Here is a 22,132-nt window from a genome sequence, read left to right as displayed (position 1 = left end):
GAAAGAAAGAAAGAAAGAAAGAAAGAAAGAAAGAAAGAGAGAGAGAGAGAGAGAGAGAAAGAAAGAAAGAAAGAGAGAAAGAAAGAGAGAGAGAAAATGATAGTCCTTCTGGACAGATAGGACTTGCTGTAGGGCAGAGGGCTTGGCAAGCAGGCTTGGCGGGCGTCCTAGTACAGTGAGCATCCTGGGCAACTGTACACTGTGGCCCTTTGGGGAACTGTGTTATGCCTTTCCTTCTCATTGAACATCTCCCACTCTGTCCTCCTGTCTAACACCAGTGGAAGAGAGGAGGTGGATGGGGAAGAGGAAAATGCTACTTGAAGTTCTGGCTCTTTGAAAGTTTATTGTTCATAGTTTTCTTGGCGTTCCTCCTGTTTTCACTTTTTTCCAACTCAGTGATCCTCTTACCTCTGCTTTCCAGCTTTTTTTTTTTTTTTTTTTTTTTTTTTTTTATGAGAGAGGGAGAGAGGGAATTGGCATGCCAGGCCCTCCAGCCAATACAATCAAACTCCAGATATGTTTGCCTCCTTGCATTTGCATCACCTTGTGTCTGGCTTACATGGGACCTGGGGAGTCGAACATGGGTCCTTAAGCTTCTCAGGCAAGCACTGTACCCATGAAGCCATCTCTCCAACCCCCAGCCCTTGTTTTTGAAATTTTATTTGCAGTGACAGAATAGGATTGAATATGCTGCAAGGAGCCACAGGCTGCTTGATCTAAAGGACTCAAGAGCCGGCCTTGACTACAGCAATCCTCCTGCCGCATTCCTGCCTCAGCCTCCCGTGTGCTGGGATTGCAGGCAGGCACCACCCCAGCCTGTGTCCTGTTTCACTTGTGGTGGGGCGGGGCCGTTGCTGGTCTCTCTTTGGTCTGTCCCCCACCCTCAGCCCTCTGTCTACCCATTGCTTCCAGCTGTGGGGGCAGCAGGTCCAGGACCTGTGTGTTGGGGGATTTGTAGCCCCTTTGTGTTCTTGGGGAAGGGAGGTAGGGGCTGGGGGCACCAAGTTGCCCTGTGTTCACATCATCACTAGTGGTACCCAGTTTTCTAAGTTGATGTAAAACTAGGATCTGGGGAGATGCTCAGTGGTTAAAGGCTCCTGTTTGCAAAGTCTTGCCAGCTTGAGTTCAGTTCCCTAGTTCCCACATACAGGAATTTGTTTGCAACAGCAAGAGGCCATGGCACTCTCTTCTCACACACAAATAAAAATATTTATTTAGGGCTGGAGAGATGGCTTAGTGGTTAAGTGCTTGCCTGTGAAGCCTAAGGACCCCGGTTTGAGGCTCCATTCCTCAGGACCCACGTTAGCCAGATGTACAAGGGGGCACATGCATCTGGAGTTCTTTGCAGTGGCTGGAAGTCCTGGCATGCCCATTCTCTGTCTACCTGCCTGTTTCTGTATATCTCTCTCTCTCAAACAAATAAATAAAAATAAAATATTTTAAAAAAATATTTATTTAAAAAAGTTAAAGTTGAGCCGGTTGTGGTGGCGCATGCCTTTAATTCCAGTACTTGGAAGGCAGAGGTAGGTGCATCACCACAAGTTTGAGGCCACTCTGAGACTCCATAGTGAATTCCAGATCAGCTTGAGCTAGATCAAAGCCCTACCTTGAAAAACAAAAACAAACAAACAAAAAGTAAAACTTGGGTGGGAGGGATGGCTTAGTAGTTAAGGCACTTGCCTGCAAAGCCTAAGGACCCAGGTTTGATTCCCCAGGACCCACATAAGCCAGATGCACAAGGTGCACATGCATCTAGAATTCATTTTCAGTAGCTGGAGGTCCTTGCATGCCCCTTCTATTTCTATTTGCCTCTTCTTCCTCCCTCCCTCTCTCTTTCTCTCTCATAAATAAATAACTTTTTTTTAAAAAGTAAAACTTGGGCTGGAGGGATGGCTTAGAGTTAAGGCGTTTGCCTGCAAAGCTAAAGGACCCAGGTTCGATTCCCCAGGACCCAAGTAAGCCAGATGCACAAGAGGTTGCACACATCTGGAGTTTGTTTGCAGTGGCGGGAAGCCCTGGCGTGCCCATTCTCTCTCTCTCTCTGTTCCTCTTTCTGTGTCAAATAAATAAATAAATAAATAAATTAAAAAATATATTTTTTAAGAAGCAAAACTTGCCAGGCATGGTGGTACCCACCTTTAATCCCAGCACTCGGGAGGCAGAGGTAGGAGGATTGCTGAGAGTTCGAGGCCCCCCTGAGACTACATAGTTAATGCCAGGCCAGCCTGGACCAGAGTGAGACCTTACCTCGAAAAACCAAAAAAAAAAAAAAAAGTAAAACTTGCTGGGTGTGGTGGCACACACCTTTAATCCCAGCACTTAGAAGGCAGAGGTAGGTGGATTGCTCTGAGTTCGAGGCCACCCTGAGACTCCATAGTGAAGTCCAGGTCGGCCTGGGCCAGAGTGAGACCTAATAATAATAATAAGTAAATAAAATAAAACGAGATGAGTTGTGCTCTTTGTGTCTCTTTACATATGTCCCGTCTTTCCCTGTACTGTGTCTTTGTCCCTCTTCCCAAGTCCCATTGTCCCCAGCCCTGGAGGCCACCATGGCAGGAATTTTGTGGGTGGTTTTTTTTTTCTCTCTCCAAATTTGTAGGCATGCTTCCGCAAACAAAAGTCCATGTAAACAGCTCTCCCAGCCGTGGTCCTGTACGAGCCTTGGCCTAAGCTGTCTGTCCCTCCTGCGTCATGTCTGTGTGGCTGCCTCTGACAACACTGTAAACACATCCTCCTCTGAATGGACATCTAGTCCACTTTCAGTTCCATTTCTCTGTATGACAGTGTTGCACATTTCTTGGCTGCTGTCCTGTCCTCACTGTGGGACACGAGGCTCTCCTGCCCGTTTCCCTGTCTCTGAAGGGAGGGGCGGGGCTGCAGGTGGGGGGGGAGGGGCCTTGTGTGGGGACAGCTGTCTTGGGCTCATGGTGCGCAGTGCAGCAGTGAAGGGCCAGGAAGGGGCTCCTGTGTTGGTGGGGTGGGGGTGGGGTGGGTCAGGGGCTGGGCGGGACGGAGCTAGGTAACTGCTTATGACCCAGCTTCCCCTTTTTCCACAGGAACCCCAAGACATCATGTGCCAGCCAAGCCTGGTGACTCAGTCAGACTGGCCCCCCAGCCCCCATGCCCCACTTCTTGAAGACTCTCTCAGTGGGCAGCCTGACAGTCCCACAACCTGAGCCCCCGGGTGTCACATGTACCTGACTGTACAGCACACGTGTGTTGAGGCATGTGCAAAAGCCACTCAGGGATGGAGCTGTTGCTGAGTGCACCCAAAGAGGCAAGGCTGCAAGCAGTCTGTCTCCAAATGACGCCCGCGCCTCACCCAGGAGCCCTGCCTGGGAGGACCCCAGCCTGGCCCATGGCCCACCCACTGCTCCTGTTTCCTTGTCAGCTCTGAACACTGCCATGCCCCGCTGAGCAGGCCTGTCACTCCCAGGGGCCTGGTGCTGTCCTGGGAGGCAGGCTGGCATGAGGCAGTCTCCTGTGCCAAAGCCAGGTCTAAGAGGTGCTCCGTTGTCCCTACCCCGTGGGACTCTGATGTCCCTTAGTCCACACAAGTTCTGTGGCAGTGACTGGACTCTTCTTTCAGCCTCCACTGAAGTTACTTGCTCAGTGAGCTGGCCACTTGTGGCTGTGGTGGCAGGTCCTTCTCCAAGCTCCCCTCAGTCCCCTGCTTTCAGGTGCCAGGTCAGAGGTGGAAGCATGGGACCTGGTCCAGTGGCCCAGCATGTCTCCGCCCTGGGGGGCTGGGAAGACCACCTCCTGGTTTATGTCCCTGGGGTAAGCCTCTGTCCCTTTTCTACTGGAAAGAGAAATGAATTTTATCATCTTTTAAAAGTAACTCACAATTTAAGCAATAAACATTTTTATGAATTGAATGCTGCTGTCCGAGTCCATTTTTTCTTGTTGGGCTACATCCCTGCTCAGCACCTCCTCCCCAGTGGCCACCATGCTTATCTACCAGGACCACGCCATCCTCATCAAGCCTGGTGTAGGACACATGGTGTGAAACTGTCTCCTGCCAGGCCTGCAGTAGGCCATTGTCTTTGTCTTAATGTCCTTTATGGATGAGTGTGCACGCGCATCCTCTCCCCAGATCCTCTGGGCTCAGTAATCACTTACTTACTGTTATTCTCAAATGCAGCCCTGCTGGGACTCTGGGTTTCTGCATGTGGATTTTGGGGTCAGGAACCCCCAACATCTGCATGGCCACTCAGCTGGTCACCTAGCTCCTCATAGCATCTGGGTGTCACCTTTTGCTAGACAGAAGTCTTGGACCTTTACCCTTTAACAAATTTTACATTTTGTCACACGTGTGTGTAGCATATAAGGTGTGCACATGTATGTGCAGACGCCCATGTACACATATGGAGGAGTGAGGAGAATGCCAGGTGCCCTCCTATATCATTCTTCCACTTTTTTTTTTTTTTCCTGTCTTGCTGTAGCTCAGGCTGATCTGTTATTTACTATGTAGTCTCAGGGTGGTCTTGAAGTCCCAGTTGATTCTCCTATCTTTGCTGGGATTAAAGGTGTGCTATTTTAATGTATTGTGTGAGAGAGAGAGAGAGAATGAGAATGGGTGCGCCAGGGCCTCTAACCATTTCAAATGAACTCCAGACACATGTGTATCTTGTACATCTGGGTGGGTACTGGGGGGTCAAACTCAGGTCCTTAGGCTTTGCAGGCAAATGCCTGAACTGCTGAGCCATCTCTCCAGCCCTTGCTCTTCCACTTTATTTCCTTAGGTGGAGTTTCTCACTGAATCCAGATCTGCCAGACTTTGGGTGGTTGTTGGCTGACCAGTGAGCCCAGCATTGACTAGTCCCCACTCCCCCAGAGGACGTGTTATAGGCACTCATGAACACACCCAGCTAGTGCTAAGGATTGAACTCAGGGTCCTCCCAAGCCCTTATGCTTGCACAGCAACTGCTCTTACCCACTGAGCCATCTCTTTCAAGTGTGTTTTATATATGTTTCAGGATGTGTCCCTGCATTTTAACACAGGGACAGATTTAAGGATCTAACCCTAAAGTCAAGATCAAGCCCCTCTTCCCTTTTACCCCGTCCCCTCAGTACTCAACAACTAGCAGCAGCTAGAGTTGCCTGTTCTAGAACATCCTCAAAAAAGAATGCCATGCACAGCCTTCCCTCAGCATCACACCTTGAGGGCACTCTGCTGGTTCCTGGTTGCTGATCACCTGTGGGAGTCCTCTGCAGGCCATACCTGGTGTCAGCCATGCCGAGAGAACATTTGGAGTGACTATGGACTTGGGCAGCCTCAATCCCGAGCAAGGGTTTGGATGCACGCGCTGTTGTTGCCATTGAGCACAGACCTGGCGTGGGCTGGGGCTGGCAGCCCTGGAGTTGGACTTCAGGGTATGGCCAGTCTTCTCAGCAGCCTCTGATCTGCTCCAGCATTGGCGTGGATTGGGAGACTTCTTACACCCCACATACTTACCAGTAGTTGTAACTTTAATTTTCTCATCGTGGCTCTTACTTGCTTAAAAATACATTTCAGGGGGCTGGAGAGATGGCTTAGTAGTTAAGTGCTTGCCTGTGAAGCCTAAGAACACTGGTTTGAGGCTCCATTCCCCAGGACCCACTTAGGGCAGATACACAAGGTAGTGCATGCATCTGGAGTTTGTTTGCAGTGGCTGGAGGCCCTGGCGCACCCATTCTCTTCCTCTCTCTTTCTCTGCCTCTTTCTTTGTCACTCTCAAATAAGTAAATAAATAAACAAAAAATATTTTAAAAAGAGAAATACATTTCAGGATCTAGAGAGATTGATCGGTGGTTAAAAGCACTCCCTCGCTTGCAAAGCCTGATGGCTCAGGTTTGATTCCCCAGTACTATGTACGATCAGACCTACAAAGTGGTGTGTGCATCTGGAGTCTGAGTGGCAAGAGGCCCTGGTGCACCATGCTCAGCAACTAAAAATATTTTTTTTTAAAAAAAGGTTAGCTAGGGGTGGTGGCACACGCCTTTAATCCCAGCACTTGGGAGGCAGAGGTAGGAGGATTGCCATGAGTTTGAGGCCAGCCTGAGACTACATAGTGAATTCCAGGTTAGCCTGGGTTAGAGCGAGATCCTACCTGAAGAAACAAAAACAAAGCAAAATAACAACAAAAAAGTTAAAAGGGGCCAGGCGTGGTGGTGTACACCTTTAATACCATCACTTAGGAGGCAGAAGTAGGAGCGTCGCTGTGAGTTCAAGGCCAGCCTGAGGCTACACAGTGAATTCCAGGTCATCCAGGGCCAGGGCTAGAGCCGGACTCTACCTTGAAAAAGTGACAAAAGGCCAAGCGGAAGGCAGGTTGGCCTCTCGGCCTGTCTAGCTCAACCCTAGCCTTAATGCCTCCCTGGGAAGCCCCCACCCCTCCTGCTTTCCCAGTTTTCCCATCTTGAGACTCCTGGGGCACTTTGTGCCTCAGTTGATACTAAAATGTTCTAGACTTGAAGTCCTGATTCCGGCTGCTGAGGCCTGACGCTAAGTTACTGCGACAACCCTGGTATACATCTGCAGAGGCCAGTCATTCAGCTCACCCAGCCTCCTCTGGCTCAGGGAAAATTTTCTGGGCACCAATTGTGTACCAGGCACTGGGCAGGGCGGTGGGAGCTTTGCTGTCCTGCAGGATGGGTCTCACAGCCTTCTGGAGCCCCTCACTGCCTCCCCTTTAAAACAGAGTGAAGCCTGTTATTTCAGCACTGGGGAAACTGAGGCAGGAGGATTGGGTGTTTCAGGTCTACATGGCGGAGTTGGGCTGTCTCACAAAAGAATGAAGTGACCCGGACCCCTCTGCAGGAGGTAGAAGCTAAGAGATGGGGACCTGGTTCCTAAAGTCAGATATTCTCCTGGAACAGTCAATCCTGGCCCACGGGGCCGGTCTGGAGCTCATTCTTGGGGTGCTTGTGATGGGCGCGCGCGGTCGGTCGCGCTCACTGCCCCACAGCTGGCCTGTCCACATTCTGAGTTCTCCCGGAGGCTCTGCTAGTCTTTGGTCTCCTGCCCCCGCCCACACGTGGGGCCATGCAGTCCATCCTCCAGGAGGTGGCCCGAGGGATCTTGATGAGATGCCCATCTGTCTGCACTGGCGGCTTTTCCCACCCGAGTGGGGAGGTCCTCTCACGTCCTCGGCTTGCGGGCTGGGCTTCGGGGCAATTCCAAGACTGGCCACCGGGGGGCGGGCTGTGCACACGGATGCGCTCTTGGTGCTTGGATCCTGAGAATGTTCCCTGCTGTCCCTAGCCTGGCTCAGGAGCTCGACCTCCAAAACGGTATTTTCTGTGTCAGTGTGGGCCCTTACCCACAACCAGAAAGAAGGCCCCTTACCCCCTCTAAGGCTTAGGAGCAAGAGTGAGCCCCTCTTCCCTAGCACGTACTGCAAGGGACCCAAGGCTTTGGAAACAGGTCACGGGTAATCTCTGCTCCACTGCTGGACCCTCCGCGGGGCAATTCACCACGGCTCTGAGCTTCTTACTGCTCCCTCGCTAGAGGGCAGTGACATTTTGCGCTGTGGGAATCTCTGAGCTTGTCATCGCTCACTAGCCAGAGGACAGGGAAACTCACTGCTGTGTGAATCTCCCAGTTCCTCAATGGGGGTGGAATAGAATGAGGTTGAGCCAGATGTGGTAGTGTTTGCCTGTGACCGTAACACCCAGAAGGCTGAGGCAAGAGCATCATGAACTTAACGCCAGCCTGGGCCTGTCTAAGTAACTAAATAAGAAAAGACAAGGGTGTGTGAGCAATCTCTCCAGAGCTGGTGTCACACTGGAAGTTCTTGGACACTGAGCCCCCAGTAAGCAATTATTAGGTACCTACTGTGTGCATAGCACCTGCAGCTCTGGGAAGGAGCTTATGTTCCTTTATTCAAGAAGTGTGGGGGATGGAGAGATGGCTTAGCAATTAAGACATTTGCCTGTGAAGCCTAAGGACCCAGGTTCAATTCCCAAGTACCACGTAAGCCAGATAGATGAACATGTGTCTGGAGTTCATTTGCACTGTCTAGAGCTCCTGGCATGCCCATTTTTTCCTCTCTCAAATAAATAAATAAACTTTTTAAAAAAGAAGTTTCTGGGTGCCCACCATGTGTCCAGTGCTTTTCTGTGCTGGGCTCCCCAGAAGAAGATTCTGAGATGAAGACTTGGGGGCATCCCAAGGGTCAACTCGGGCTAAGGGCAGGTGTCCAAGGAGAGCCAGTGGGAGCTGGACTGTGGTGTGGGATGCATGCACCAGGAATCCAGACAACGAAGGGTTGGAGTGGATGTGGTTCGAGCCAGCTCACGCAGAAAGAAGGCTCTGAGGCTCGCAGGCGTGCACCGCAGTGGCAGGAAGTGTCGAAGCCAGACAGCTCCGAAGAGTGATGATGCAGGAGAGAAAGAAGAAAAGGTTGCTGAAGGAGGGTGAGGGGCTACCACAAGGAGAGTGTGTTTCTAGAAGGTTCCCCTGAGAAGCACCATTTATGCTGACTACTAGAGCCCTTGCAGGAATATACGGACGAGCTCTCCGGGACAAGACAGCCCACGTGCAAAGGGCCTGACTTGGCACCACACAGAATAGATGAGGGGAAGTGGGAGAGGGAGGGAGTGGGAAGCCAGGGAGGGTGGTGGCAGGGTGGCATGGTTTGAGGCTTTAAACACAGTGGGGCCCCAAGGGAAAACTGTCAGCTGGAGGAGGGGCAGCCTTTTGACTGCTGCTGCCTCTTCTGTGTGGGGGTCCCTGTGCCGACAGTCAGGATGGGGGAGGGCTCAACTGTGGGGAGAGGTGGTGGGTCGGGGTTGGGGCTTAGATGAGAAGAGGGGGATCCTAGGACCTGTTGGAGAGGAGTAGGAAGCTCAAGCCTCCACAGCAGCCAGAGCAATGAGAGGTGCCCCAGCCACTGTTTGGAGTGTATTTCCTGGAGACCAAGGCTCATGGAGGCTCTTTGACAGAGACCTTAGCCAAATGCTGTGGCTGGACCCACCAAGGCAGGCTCCCCGCTGCAGCAGCGCGAGCTCCGTCGGTGCCGCGTGACCGTCCCTTCACCTCCCACCAGCTACTCGCTGTTGCTCCTACTCTGTTAGCAGAAGGTAGGCCGGGATGTCCAGATGGGGGTGATCCCTTGACAGCTGAGGAGACAGGCACTGTCTTGTCTCCAAGGGTTGGCACTCCCCTGCAGTCACTGTCCGGGACCCCATCCTGCCCTTGGTCATTTAGTTTTCACATGTATGTGAGCACATAGCCATCTGTGTCACTTTGCAGACCCTTGTGAGCCTGTGCGCAGGCCTGGGGCGCCGCTAGCTGCAGGTGCGGTATGCCGCCACTGGGGGCCGCTGTGGGTCAAGCGTCATGAGCCAGGCGCGGGGGACAAAGCCCGCAGCCATTCTGGGCCTCTGACAGCCAGGGCCTGAGCCCTGCCTGCGAGAAACACCGACATGCTGAAAGTAAAAAGCAAGGGTGGGGGTGTAGCTTGGTGATTGCCTGGCATGGATGAGGCCCCGGATTTATCCCAGCACATCACAAACGAGAAATGGTGGCGAATGCACTGGACAAATAAAAAATTAAAAAAAAAAAAAACATTAAAAAGGTGACCAACCATTCCCCCACAAGAAAAAAACACCCAGTGTAGATTTATGACAGTCTTTGGTCTGAGGGTTGGCGCCCCCAAACAGGGATTTGAGTTCATCTCCAGTGCTTGACTTCCGGGTTCTATTGAACAGGGAGCCTGGGCCACATGGCTGTCTTTGGCTCCCTATTTAGCTCACAATCCTATTCAGGACTTTAGATGTCCCAGAGATATGAAATATCAAGTGCTGGTCACTCTTGCCCAGTCAGATCAGAGCTGGGTGCTGGTGTCTGTCGCCCTAAGCTGCTGACATTAATTGAGCGATCATATGTACTGTGTAAACGCTCAGTGTTAGTTTGTATCAAGAACCAGGTCTGTGCTATTACCATCATCCTCATTTTACTGGTGGAGAAACCAGGGCGTAGGGTGGTTTAGGTCAGCTCTGGGTTTAGATCTCTGCAGCTGGGTCCAGGGCATGCATGCCTTCCCCCCCACCCCCCAAACTCACAGCACCCAGAATGCAGCACAGTGTCTGTCCCTGGAGAACTTGGACCTGCTTTGTGTTTTGGGAACATCCTTCAGGGACCCACTCAAGGCAGTGAGCGTGGGCAGGGCCAGAGGCTGGAGACCCTGAGATGCCTGGGGAGGAAAGGAAGTCACAAGCCTCACCCCCAAACCCCAGCCCAGCTCCATCTAGAAGGAGTCCTGTTCACACTGCCTGGCCCCACCCAGACTCTTGGGAAGCCCCACAGCAGACGCCATCTGGGTTCCTTCCAGACAGTGGGTGAATGGGTAGGGAAGCAGAAGGTCCATGTGTGTAGAAGTAGGGTGTGGCTCCCAGAGAAGGGTGAGATGGTAGGAGACAGGAGGAATTTGGAGGATTGGTATATGGTTGGGGGGGAGGGGTCCCACTCCAAGATCTCAGGAGCCAGGCTGGGGAGGTGCTGGAGGCAGATGGCCCTGTCCTGAAGTTGAGGATCATGGATAATTCCAGATCCTATGACTATGTGGGCCACAGCTAGAGTGACAATGTCCTAAGGTAAGTAACCAAACTAGAGGAAGCAGGAGACAGGCCTGGGTGTTTTGGAGAACAATTGTCTGGGCAGTGTGGCCACAGTGTACTTCTGTCCAGGCCAGCTCTTACCTGCCTCCTTCTCCCCTAGAAATAGGGCTCTGGTCCTCTGAAACCATGGCCTGGCAGATGAAGGAGGGGCTCAGCCGTGACTGTGTGGCCCGTTGGCTTCCAGAGCTCCCCCTGCTTCTGTGGCCACCTACCTGTCCTCTAGGCCACAGGAATGTCTTCTGTCTCAGGAGACAGGGACTCCGCCAGACTCCCTGGCAGTGTGCTCTGCCCTGTGCTCTTGGCCTGAGTCTGCAACAGCTGTTTGAAGGCAGGACATGGCTTCCCCATGACATCAGCCTCTGTAATCAGGCAGTAGGGCAGGAAGCCAGCGCTGTGGCTGCAGGTGGACTCACCATGTCCCCAGTGCCCTGTGACTGCCCCACACCAGTCCAGCAAGAATGCCACTTCCTGCTCCACCCACTTCATAGACCCTAATGAGGGTGGGCGAGAAGGAGATTTTAGGTTCAAGAGGCAGGGATCAGTTGAAAATGATTTTCTGATGTGTCAGAAAGAGCTAGACAAACCCCATGGCCCAATACCCAAAAGTTGCTGGACTGAGCAGTCCCTGAAGAGCTGGGCTGTAATTCCACACACACCCAGCAGGCACCGCTGTCAGCCACGTGGTGTGAACGGGAGCCACTGGTCCTGTATTATTCAATGTAGGAATTTGTTGTTCCAGCCCCACCGTTCAGGGGCTCCAGCAATGCACACTTCCTGTAGCAAGCAGGAGTGGACAGGCATTCTTGGCCCAAAAGCTATCCAGAGAGGATTTGCACCCTCCAACTGGCACCTTCTCAAGGCTTTCAAAGAGGCATTTGACACTGTTTTTTGTTAAGACTGGTGGGAAAGTACAGAAGTGAGAACGAGAGGCTGCTAGGCCCAAGGTTCCAGAAGCTGCGGGAGAACAAGGGGTTCAGGTAATGACCTCCCTCCAACCGGGCACCCACCCCACCTTCTGACTGCTGCTTGGGGGACACTCCCCTACTTCTCTTCCCCCCTCACCTCCTCCTCCCACTCCACCCACTGCCTCCTGGGGGAGACACAGCTGCGTCTTCCCGCTTCCCTCCCTCTTCACCTCCTCCTCCTCTTCCACTCTCCCTTCTCCTTTTCCTAGCCCCCTTTCTCCCTCTGCCTCTACCTCCTATCGCCCTCCTCTTCCTTCCCTCACTCTGTCTAGATTTTTTTTTTTTAATGTGAACTCCCAACCAGATGTGTTGCCTCCCATGTCTATAATCCCAGCAGGAGGCTAAGGCTGGAGGATTGCCATGGGTTTGAGGGCAGCTTGGACTACGTAGCAAGACCCCCATCTCAAAAGAGAAGACTAAATCCCACTTACAACACTCCGTGGCCAGGCCCCCCGTGTCCCAGCAGGCCATATCTGTGGGCTGACTGGGGCCGCCTTTCTGGAATGTGTGGGTGGGTATTCCTCATTAGAACAGTCCCCTGAGCTTGTCAACCACATTGGCCAGTGGGCTAAAAGGATCCTGCTTTGGGGTTTAAAAATGCTGATTTAAATGCACATTGGCTTCCTAGAGTCAGGCAGTGTATGTGGCCTTGGCAAGTCGCCTAACCTCTGAGCTTCCTCCTTCTTATCTATAAACATGAAGGTGTTTAAGTGCCCTTGTGGCTATGGTAGGTAGCAGGCGTGCCTGGCCTTGCCCTGCACTGGTCCTGGGCTTGGCAGAGCGCTGTGCCCCGCCCTAAACCCTGTCCTGGGCAGCGTGCTGGGCGGCCAGCGCTCCTTTCCCGTTGTGGGCAGGATGTTTAGTTGCTGGAGAGCCAGGCGCTGGCGCTCTTCCCCTTCAGTGATGGCGGCGGGTACTGTCACTGTGTGCTGCCCACAGCTGCCCAGCAATGAGGCAGGGAGGCAGCTGGGACTCAAGGCCAGCTCTCCCCCACACCCATCTTCTGCTGCCTGGGCCAACTACTCACAGGAGGAGACCTACCCAGGACGGTGGTGGGATGGCCTGACCACAGCAGCTTTGCCCTGGACTTCCTGATTTCCATTGCTGTTGACCCAGGACTTAACTGCTCCTGATAATGCACGTCAGAGGCCAGTCGCCTTGTCATGGCTGTGCTCTACTCCATTTCTCTGGTCCCTCTGGAACTTTAAAAAACAAAACAAAACAAAAACCTTTTCTTTAGGGCTGGAGGGATGGCTTAGCGCTTAAGGTGCTTGCTTGCCTGCAAAGCCAAAGGACCCAGGTTTGCTTTCCCAGGACCCACGTAGGCCAGATGCACATGGTGGCACGTGCATCGGGAGTATGTTTGCAGTGGCTGGAGGCCCTGGTATGCCCATTCTCTCTCTCTCTCAAGTAAATAAAAAAATAAATTTGAAAAACCTTAAAAATTATTTATTTTCATGCACAGAATGAAGAGCGAGAGAGAGAGAGAGAGAGAGAGAGAGAGAGAGAATGGGCATGCCAGGGCCTCTAGCTGCTGCACATGAACTCCTGATGCATGTGCCACTGTGTGCCTCTGGCTTCCATGGGTCCTGGGAAATTGAACCTGGCTCCCTTGGCTTTGCAGGCAAGTGCCTTAGATGGCCACTGAGCCATCTTTCCAGCCCCGAAAAACTTTATTGACAAATTCCATAAATATAGACAATATACTATAATCATAATCCTCTCCCACTACCTTCCCTTTTTCCCTTACCAAATCCTCCCTCCACTAAATCCCTTCTTTCCAATTAGTCTTTCTCCTATTCTGATTTTATCATTTCCCCATTCCTATTATGCAGCTCTTGGGTAGGTAGCATCAGCCACTGTGAGGGTCATGAATATTAAGACCACTTTGTGTCTGGAAGACAGTACTGTAACCCCTCCACCCTTTTCTTTGGTTCTTACATTCTTTCTGTCACCTTTTCCATAATGGTCCCTGAGCCTTAGAAGGTGTGATACAGATGTCTCACTTAGTACTGAACACTCCACTGTTGCTTCTTCTCAACACTTTGATGGGATTTGAATCTCCCCAGTGGTCACCACCATCTGAAAAGAGAAGAAAGTAGCCCTCATATATGGGCATAAACATAAGCGTTCAGAGGGCAACTTGGTTGGTCATAATACATGCATTTATCCAGACAACAATGGTAGTTTCCCCCATAGGACTGTGACCTCCCCAGCCACAAACTTTTGACTAGGTTTTTAACACCAGGCATGAATTCCTTCCTGTGGAACGGACCTTAAGTCCCATCAGAGAGCAGTTGTTTTCCCCCATTAATAACATGCCACCATTGCACCAGTTGGTGCTATGGGCCTGGTTGGCCAGGCATAAAAATTGTAGGCTTCACTGTTGCTTAAAATTATTGATGACTTCTCTCCCTCAAAAGGCTGCACAAATATTTTTAGCATCTTCCCTTTGGAACTTTTGGGAGTATTTCCTATAGTCTGAAGGACCCAGAGTTCTTGCAGAACGAATTTTTCTCCTGACTTCCCTTAACCTCTTGTCTTCTCAAATAATAATAATAATAATTATTATTACTTTTGGTTTTTTGAGGTAGGGTTTCACTCTAGACCAGGCTGACCTGGAATTCGCTGTGTAGTCTCAGGGTGGCCTCAAACTCATGGCAATCCTCCTACCTCTGCCTCCCAAGTGCTGGGAAGAATTAATTTTTTGAAGAAAAAAAAAAGCCTGTCCCTTGGTGGCACCATTGACTGTTTCTCAGGACTGGAGGTGACTGGGTGTACACAGGTGACAAGTGGAGTGTGTATGGAGGTGAGGCTGCCAGGGGTGGAGGCCCAGCTGGTGCCCGCAGCCGTTCCTCCCTGCCACCACACACGCTGTCATTGAGAAGGTAGGACACCGGCGTCACATCTGTTTGGGCCCCTCATTTGCCATCCCTGAATGAACACTCAGTGCCTCCAGTGGGGCAGAGCCTGGCAACTCCAAATGAGCTATTTATGGACCATTTTTTCAGCATTACTTGCATATTATAATTAAGAGATAATGTCAGTGGAATAGAATACTGTCACTGGGTAATGGTCCCCCGCTGCTTTGGAAATGTCATTGCAAAGTCATAGCATTTATCAAAAATAAACGTTGGCGGGAAGACATGACATTTGTTTCCGAAGTGGGGACATTCATCCTGGAACAGAGATTTGGAGCTGTCGTTTCTCCTTCACAAGTGATGGATGTCAGCGGATGATAGGGTCTGATGGAGGAGGGCTTCTGGCCAGTGGGGGAGGCTGGTGGGAGCATGGTGGCTGGTGCCAGGCCAGAGGCCATGCTTTGGAGAGGTAAGGCCTGCCCCACCTCCTGACTGGCCTCTGTGTTCTGCAGCCAGCTGATTGAGTGAGAAGAGGCTGCCGCCTGGCAGGGGTCCCCTTCCTGGGGGTCCTAGGAAACTGGGTAGTGGCAGGGTGGCATGTCCTTGGAGAACCTCAGTGTCTCCATTGCCACCTCAGAGCGAGCTGGCCTCAGGGTGCAGCACTGACCCTGTGACCACGGCATCTGCACTGCAGCGTGGCCAGGGGACATGTCTCCTGAGCCGCAACCTGGCTGGCGTTCCTACTGTATGGTTGCCTTGCCAGCTGCTCACAGCCCCAGCATGTCCCTCGGCTGGTTGTGATGGTCTGGCTCCTCCACACCTTGCCCTTCCCCATTGACCTTGAACCTCTTTCTGCTGGTTCTGCTCCCACAGCTAAGCCAGCTTGAGCCCTCACCTCACCATCCCTCCTGCTTGAGACACTTGCCCCACCCCTGCCCACACAGCCCAGATTGGCTGCCTCCCACATCCTCAGGCCTCCACTGCAGCAGCTCCTCTTCCAGGAAGCCCTCCTGGAATGCCTTTCCCAGTACTTCTTTCACAGACCCAGGCCCTGGGCCAGTACTGAATCCCCTTCCTCAGCATTTGGCATAGGCAATGGTGCCAAGGTATGAAACCCAGGGCCTTGTGCATACTAGACGTGCTGGTTTGGTTCAGGTGTCCCCCACAAACTCAGGTATCCTGAATGCTAGGCTCCCTGCTGATGGCAATTTAGGGATTAACACCTCCTGGAGGACGTGTATTGCTGGGGGCAGGCTTATGGATGCTATAGCCAGTGGCCCCTTGCCAATGTTTGGCACGCTGTCCTGTTGCCAGTGTCCATCTGAGGTTGGTGAGGAGGTGATGTCCACCCTCTGTTCATGTCATTCATGGAGCTTTCCCTTGAGTCTATAAACCAAAATAAACCACTTTTTCCCATAAGCTGCTCTTGGTTGGGTGTTTTCCACCAGCAATGTGAACCTGACTACAACACTGGGCAAGCACTCTACCAACTGAGCTCCAGCCACAGGCCTGTCCCCTTTCTAACAGGGTCTCATGGGGGCCTGACTAGAAGATCTTCATGTTGGTCATAGGAGGTGGTAGCCTCCCTTTTAAAAATGTTTTATTCATTAATGAGAGAGAGAAAGGGAGAGACAATTGCCAACAGGGCCTCTTGCTGCTACAAATGAACTCCAGACACGTGCCACTTGGTGCATCTGGCTTTATGTGGGTTCTGGGGACTCAAACCCAGATCATCAGGATTTGCAAACAAGTCCTTAACCACTGAGCCATCTCTCCAGCCCCAGGTGTTGATCTTTTACATGGCGTACATCAGTCACTGACTGGCAGGAAAGCGCTGCACAAATGTCCCAGTGATACCAGGCAAGGTGTTTGGTGGCCATGTCTCAGGCCAGCTAAGGTGGCTGGACTTGGCTGCTGGTTCTCTCTTACAAGCCCTTGCCAGCTGCTTTATACGGAGCAGAACTTGGACTATCTTGGTCCAAGGGATGCAGGTAGCCACCAGCTGGGGTCTCTTCAGAGTTACAGGGAGAGTGATGACACCTCCCACCATTGGATGGAGCCCTAGCTCTGTTGTTCATCAGGTGATAGATGGGATGGTCACCCACCCATGCAGGACCTAAAGCCAGGTGCCAGCCATGACTCTTTTTTTTTTTTTTTTTTTTTTTTTTTAGGTACAGTCTCACTCTAGATCAGGCTGACCTAGAATTCACTATGGAGTCTCAGGGTGGCCTCGAACTCATGGTGATCCTCCTACCTCTGCCTCTCAAGTGCTGGGATTAAAAGCATGCGCCAACACGCCTGGCTTTCTTTCTTTCTTTCTTTTTTTTTTTTTTAAATTTTTTTGTTCATTTTCATTTATTTATTTGAGAGTGATAGACATAGAGAGAAAGACAGATGGAGGGAGAGAGAGAGAATGGGCGCGCCAGGGCTTCCAGCCACTGCAAACGAACTCCAGACGCATGCGCCCCCTTGTGCATCTGGCTAACGTGGGACCTGGGGAACCGAGCCTCGAACTGGGGTCCTTAGGCTTCACAGGCAAGCGCTTAACCGCTAAGCCATCTCTCCAGCCCCTCTTTTTTTTTTTTTAATTATTTATTTATTTATTTGAGAGCGACAGACACAGAGAGAAAGACAGACAGAGGGAGAGAGAGAGAATGGGCGCGCCAGGGCTTCCAGCCTCTGCAAACGAACTCCAGACGCGTGCGCCCCCTTGTGCATCTGGCTAACGTGGGACCTGGGGAACCGAGCCTTGAACTGGGGTCCTTAAGCTTCACAGGCAAACGTTTAACCACTAAGCCATCTCTCCAGCCCTCTTTCTTTTTTTTATACAAACTTTTATTTATTCATTTGGGAGAGAAAGAGGCAGACAGACAAAGAGAGAGAGAGGGAGGGACAGTGCACACACATGCGCTAGGGCCTCCAGCCACTGCAAACGACTCTAGACGCATGTACCACTTTGTGTACCTGGCTTACATGGCTTCTAGGGAATTGAACTTGGGTCCTAAGTCTTCGCAGGCAAGCACCTTAACTGTTATCCATCTTTCCAGCCCCAGCCATGACTCTTTAAGGCTTCTGTCACTGTAACATAATGCTCAAGCCTGTGCCTGGTGCTTACAGAACAGCTGCCCTGTGCTGGGCCCTGCTGGGGTGTGCGGATAACGAGTGCAGTAGATGTCATGGGAACATAGGTGCCCAAGGGTCACAGCCCTGACCAGCACAGACACTAATGACGGTGGGGACTCCTTGGGGGGAGCTCCATGGTGGTTCCCCTGCTGGGGACTCAGCTTCTCTTTCCACAAAGGAATAATGTGTTTCCTACTCCTTCATCTTTGACTGTGGCCCTTGAGAAACTTTGTGCTAGTCTGCACCTCTGTCACAGTGTGTGGCACACACAGGGGATAGGAATCATGGGATACCGAGCTCACAGAGCCCAGCCTGGGTGGGGTGACTCCAGCCATGGGCAAGCTAGATTGACGAAGGAGGATTGCTGTTTTAGTGTGGTGCTCTTTGTTATGCAGACTTTGTGGCCATAACTAACTGCTACAATCAGCCCATTTTACAGGCAAGAAAGCTGAGGCCTAAAAAGGATGAACAAACTATTTTGAAGTGACAAGAGGGCATGTGGCTTGGCCCAGGAAGGAACCCAGGTCTATGGTCAGGGCCCTGGGCCAGGTAAGGCTGGGCCCAGGATGGTGCTATCCCATCCCTGAGCACTGAGCATAGCAGAGAAACAGTTTTTACAAAGACAAGGCCAGCCTGCTCTCAGCCTAAAGAAAGGGAGACAGATGCCTGGCATCCAAACTGAGCCCTGGGCTGGGAAGGTGGCTTGGTGGGAAGAGTGCTTACCGCACAACCCGATGACCTCAGTTCAGATTCCCAGATGGTGAGGGCCGACACCCGAGGCTGTCGTGTGCTGTGGCATGTGTGCACTTGTACTCACACACATGAACACACACAGATTTTTAAAAAGGAAAATGGAGCCATGCTCACTGCAGACCTCGCCTGGAGCCAAGTGGCGGCTCTGATCCTCCGTGAAGCCCCTGCCCCGCCCCACCCCCGCGCCCAGGCCTCCCACGCGCCTCTCTCCTCACCGCCCTCGGAAGATCAGATGTGATTTATTCCCGGCGCCGCTGCGCGCTCTCAGGAGGTGCTCTGCTGGAACAGTGAGTTACGAGGCCATTTATCTTGCTGGCGGCTTCTGATAACAGGGGCAGTCTGGACAGACGGAGCCTTTAACGAAAGCAGCAGCTAGGATGGCTCATTTAGAAGCCAGGAGACCTTGAAATTGACTTTGATTGAAGGGGTTCATGGTGAAGGGCTTACAGGGCTGGGCAGGGGAGACCCCTACCTCTGGGCAGATCCTTGGCTCTTGCTGCCTCCTGCACCTCTGGGTTTGGCTTTGGGCAAAGGGGGGCGGGGGGTGGCCTCTTCCTGGCTTTGCTTCCACCCCCTGAGATGGGCATGCTTCAGTCAGTGGTGGTAATGCTGCACTGCAGTGACAAAGAGCTCCGCAACCTGGGCCTGGGCCGTAGCTATGGCGGTGGAGAGCTTGCCTAGCATGCTCAAAGTCCTGAGTGCCATGCCCAACACAACACACTGGGCATGGTGGTGCTTTCCTGTGTAATCCAGCTCTTGGGAGGTGGAAGCAGAAGGATCAGGAGTTCAAGGTCATCCTTAGCTACATAATGGGTTGAAGGACATTCTGGGATACATGAGACCCACTCTCAAAATCTCATGGCTGAAAACAGAAAGATCACTGCTCACTTAGGCTCTGCTGAGGCTTATCTGGGGTTGGTTTGGACCCTGTCCCCCACTCCCTTGGGATGATGTTGCTCCACAGATTCTGGCTGGACTCACTGATGACCCTGGCTGTCCCTGCTCCAGCCTGCCCTACCCACATTCTGCACCTTTTTGCTAAGCACCTGTGGTGTGCCACAACTATGCCAGGGCCTCAAGATGGCCTGGTGGAAAACCTGCTTAGTTTGCAAGTGGGTTTTCCACACAAGTCTGTGTGGAAGGGCACTCATAGCCATGTGCATCAACGTGAAATGTCATCCATAGCAGGCAAGCAGTGGCCTGGCGTGTGTGTGTGTGTGTGTGTGTGTGTGTGTGGTGTTAGGAGTAACCTAGAGCCTCCCGCACGCTAGGCCAGTGCTCTGCCATGGAGCCATGCCCCAGCCCTGGGCACTATCCTAGAACTGCTTCTGTAGGCAGCTGACATCACCGCTCCTCACAGCTCACGGGTTCAGGCTGGTCTCATGCCCCACATGACCTGGAGGGATGCAGCTGTCCACAGGAAAGGGCATGTGGGCTGGACCATGGCAGCCTGCCTGGCCCTCGGCAAACAGCTCCACAGAGCAAACATTTCTTCACCCTACAATTTTCTCTCCTCCACTCAAAGATGGCATTTAGCCTGTTTCTTGAATTTTCTTTTCACCAGACTGAGGTAGTCACCTGTGTCTGTCTGTAGTGAAAAACTCTGCTTGTCAGGGTAAGAAAGGAGCTGACACTCTGGTTAGACAGATGTAAGGCTGGGTCTCTGTGACATGTTAGTCCTGGTGGGCAGCTGGGCGAGGGATAGCTGCAGATCTATGTCATTGTTGTTTGGGGACCCGGGTCCTTCCATGCCATTCTTCTGTCCCGTCTAGGATATGTTCTAGAAGCCCTGTGGCAGCAGAGCGGAGCCAGCAGGGTGAGGAGAGTGAGGCCCGAGCTCGTGATGGGTGGGCAGCCTGCGTGCAGGGGAGTGTCTCGGTGCCATAGGCCCAGCCGGTCTGCACATCTGCACCCAAGAAGCCAGAACTGGCTCTGAAGCGCCTCGGAAGCCAGGATGGTGATGACCTGCAGCCTGGAGACACACCTGGGGACTCACCTGCATGCTGAGTAAGTGACCTGGGAGATGGTGATGGCAGCTGGGACCGTTCCCACCGCAAGATCCTCATGCTGGACAGGCTGTCATCCTGGCCCCAGAGCCCTCAGGGTCCCCAAGGGAACCAGGGACCAACAGGACCCCTTGCGTCCAAGACTGAGGTAGAAGTGGAACCATCCCTTGGATTGACTCCAAGCCATCAGGAAAGAGGCTGAACTGGGCCTGAGCCTCTGATCTGTGTGCTTATCGGAGGCTCTGATAGCCCAGCTTTATGGAGGAGACTGGGGCTCAGAAAGGCCAATCTGTCACTCGGAGAGGTCATGCTTAACAAAACTGGGATTTGGAACTAGGCCTGTGGCCTGTGGACTCTGGTGCAGTGTTGCCACACAACTCAGCCAAGCCCTGGCTATGTAAATGTTCTGTGCTGTGGGCTCAGGTAGGGCAGGAAGGAGGAACTGAGGTGGTTCTGGAAGCTCTGGGAGAGAGATGACTGGGAGGTGTGATCTAGGCCTGCTAGCCATTTTGGAAGGTCCAGCAGACCTGTTTTGCAGAATATTCTAGAAAGTTCTGGAAGCCTCTTTGAGACTCTCACGGATATTTCTAAAGCATTAGTCTTGTTTCCTAAACCAGAGTCCCCTGCTTCTCCTTGCAGTATAGCTGGACTAGAAGCACTATGGAACGCCTCTGGCCTGGAGGGAACTGCAGGAGGGCAGTCAAGGGCCACGAACTGCCAAGCTCCCTGTGGGTCAGGACTTTCATTTGCCTCCTTGAGCCTCAGGGTCCTCACCCTTAGGGTGTACTGGGGGACAAGACGGCATGGGAGCTTCCAGGAGAAAGCCCTTGCTGCTGCCTTGGCAAGATTTACAAAACCTGCCTCCTCCCTGCACTGTCACTCAGTCACAAGTGTCTTAATACATGCCAGAGCAAACCTGCTGTGTGCCGCAAGCACCACACTCAGGAATCTGCCCATGGTGCTGTCTTCTTGCCTCAAAGAGAAACCAGTGGCTGGCTGCCCCTCCTCCTCCAGCCTGGCAGCCATTGGCCACTGTGGAGCTGTCTGCCCAGGGCATTTTCTCCTGTCCATGGAGCTGTGGGACATATGATGTCATGTGTCCTGGCTGTATCATGAGGACCGGAGTTCAAACCCCAATTCCCACACAAAAGCCAGGCATGGGCCTGTAATCCCAGTGTGGAAGAGGTGGAGACAAGAGGGTCCTGGGGACTAGCTGGCCAGCCAATCTAGCCTACCTGATGAGCTCCAGGCCAGTGAGATTCTGTCCCAAAAAAGCATGGATGGCATTCCTGAGGATGACACTCTGGTCTCTGCATACACACACCTGCACATTCACCCCCCATGCATGTGTGCTCCTTCACAAATATGTGCACGCACACTCACACACAGAAAAGAAGCCACGGCTGATGTCACACATGCCCCTTCTTAGGAAGGGTAAAAATCACACAATTCAGTAAACATGGCCTTTAGGACTGTGGTTCGCAAAGTGTGGTCCTCACAGTGACAACAGCAATGTCCCTTAGGAGCCTGTCAGAGACATAGATTCTCTGGCTCTACTGGTCGCATGCTCTGGGTTCTGGTTCCTGTAGCCTTTCAAAGAACTCTGGGCATGCTCAGGCACAAGAAACTGCTGTGTGTCTCCAGGAGCATATGTGGACAGAAAGCTTCCCTGAGAAAGGCAGGGAGCTGACCAGGATAGATGAGGAGTGTTGCTGGCCCTTGCAGGGAGTAGAGCTGGCATCGTGGAGAAGCAGGGGATGCTGAAGATCCCAAGTGCCTGTCACCCTGTGACACAATCTACATTAGAAATCACGAAAAG

General features: G+C 52.3%; 1 protein-coding gene across 4 annotated transcripts in view; it reads left to right on the top strand.

Annotated features, from left to right (window-relative positions):
- Scarb1 (scavenger receptor class B member 1) overlaps positions 1-3,878 on the top strand; it is a 93,253-nt gene extending 89,375 nt beyond the window's left edge. For 2 of the 4 annotated variants that reach the window (XM_045132803.1, XM_045132804.1), the window contains one exon: positions 3,057-3,878. In XM_045132803.1, coding sequence (XP_044988738.1) covers positions 3,057-3,176 — 120 coding nt within the window. In that variant the 3' untranslated portion in view covers positions 3,177-3,878. The remainder of the gene's footprint in view (positions 1-3,056) is intronic. The other 2 variants (XM_004668502.2, XM_045132802.1) reach the window with 2 other exon arrangements.
- Positions 3,879-22,132: the final 18,254 nt, after the last annotated feature.

The sequence above is a fragment of the Jaculus jaculus genome, chromosome 13 (assembly GCF_020740685.1).
Source record: "Jaculus jaculus isolate mJacJac1 chromosome 13, mJacJac1.mat.Y.cur, whole genome shotgun sequence".
Classification (NCBI taxonomy): Eukaryota; Metazoa; Chordata; class Mammalia; order Rodentia; family Dipodidae; genus Jaculus; species Jaculus jaculus.
This window is presented reverse-complemented; position numbering and strand designations above follow the sequence as displayed.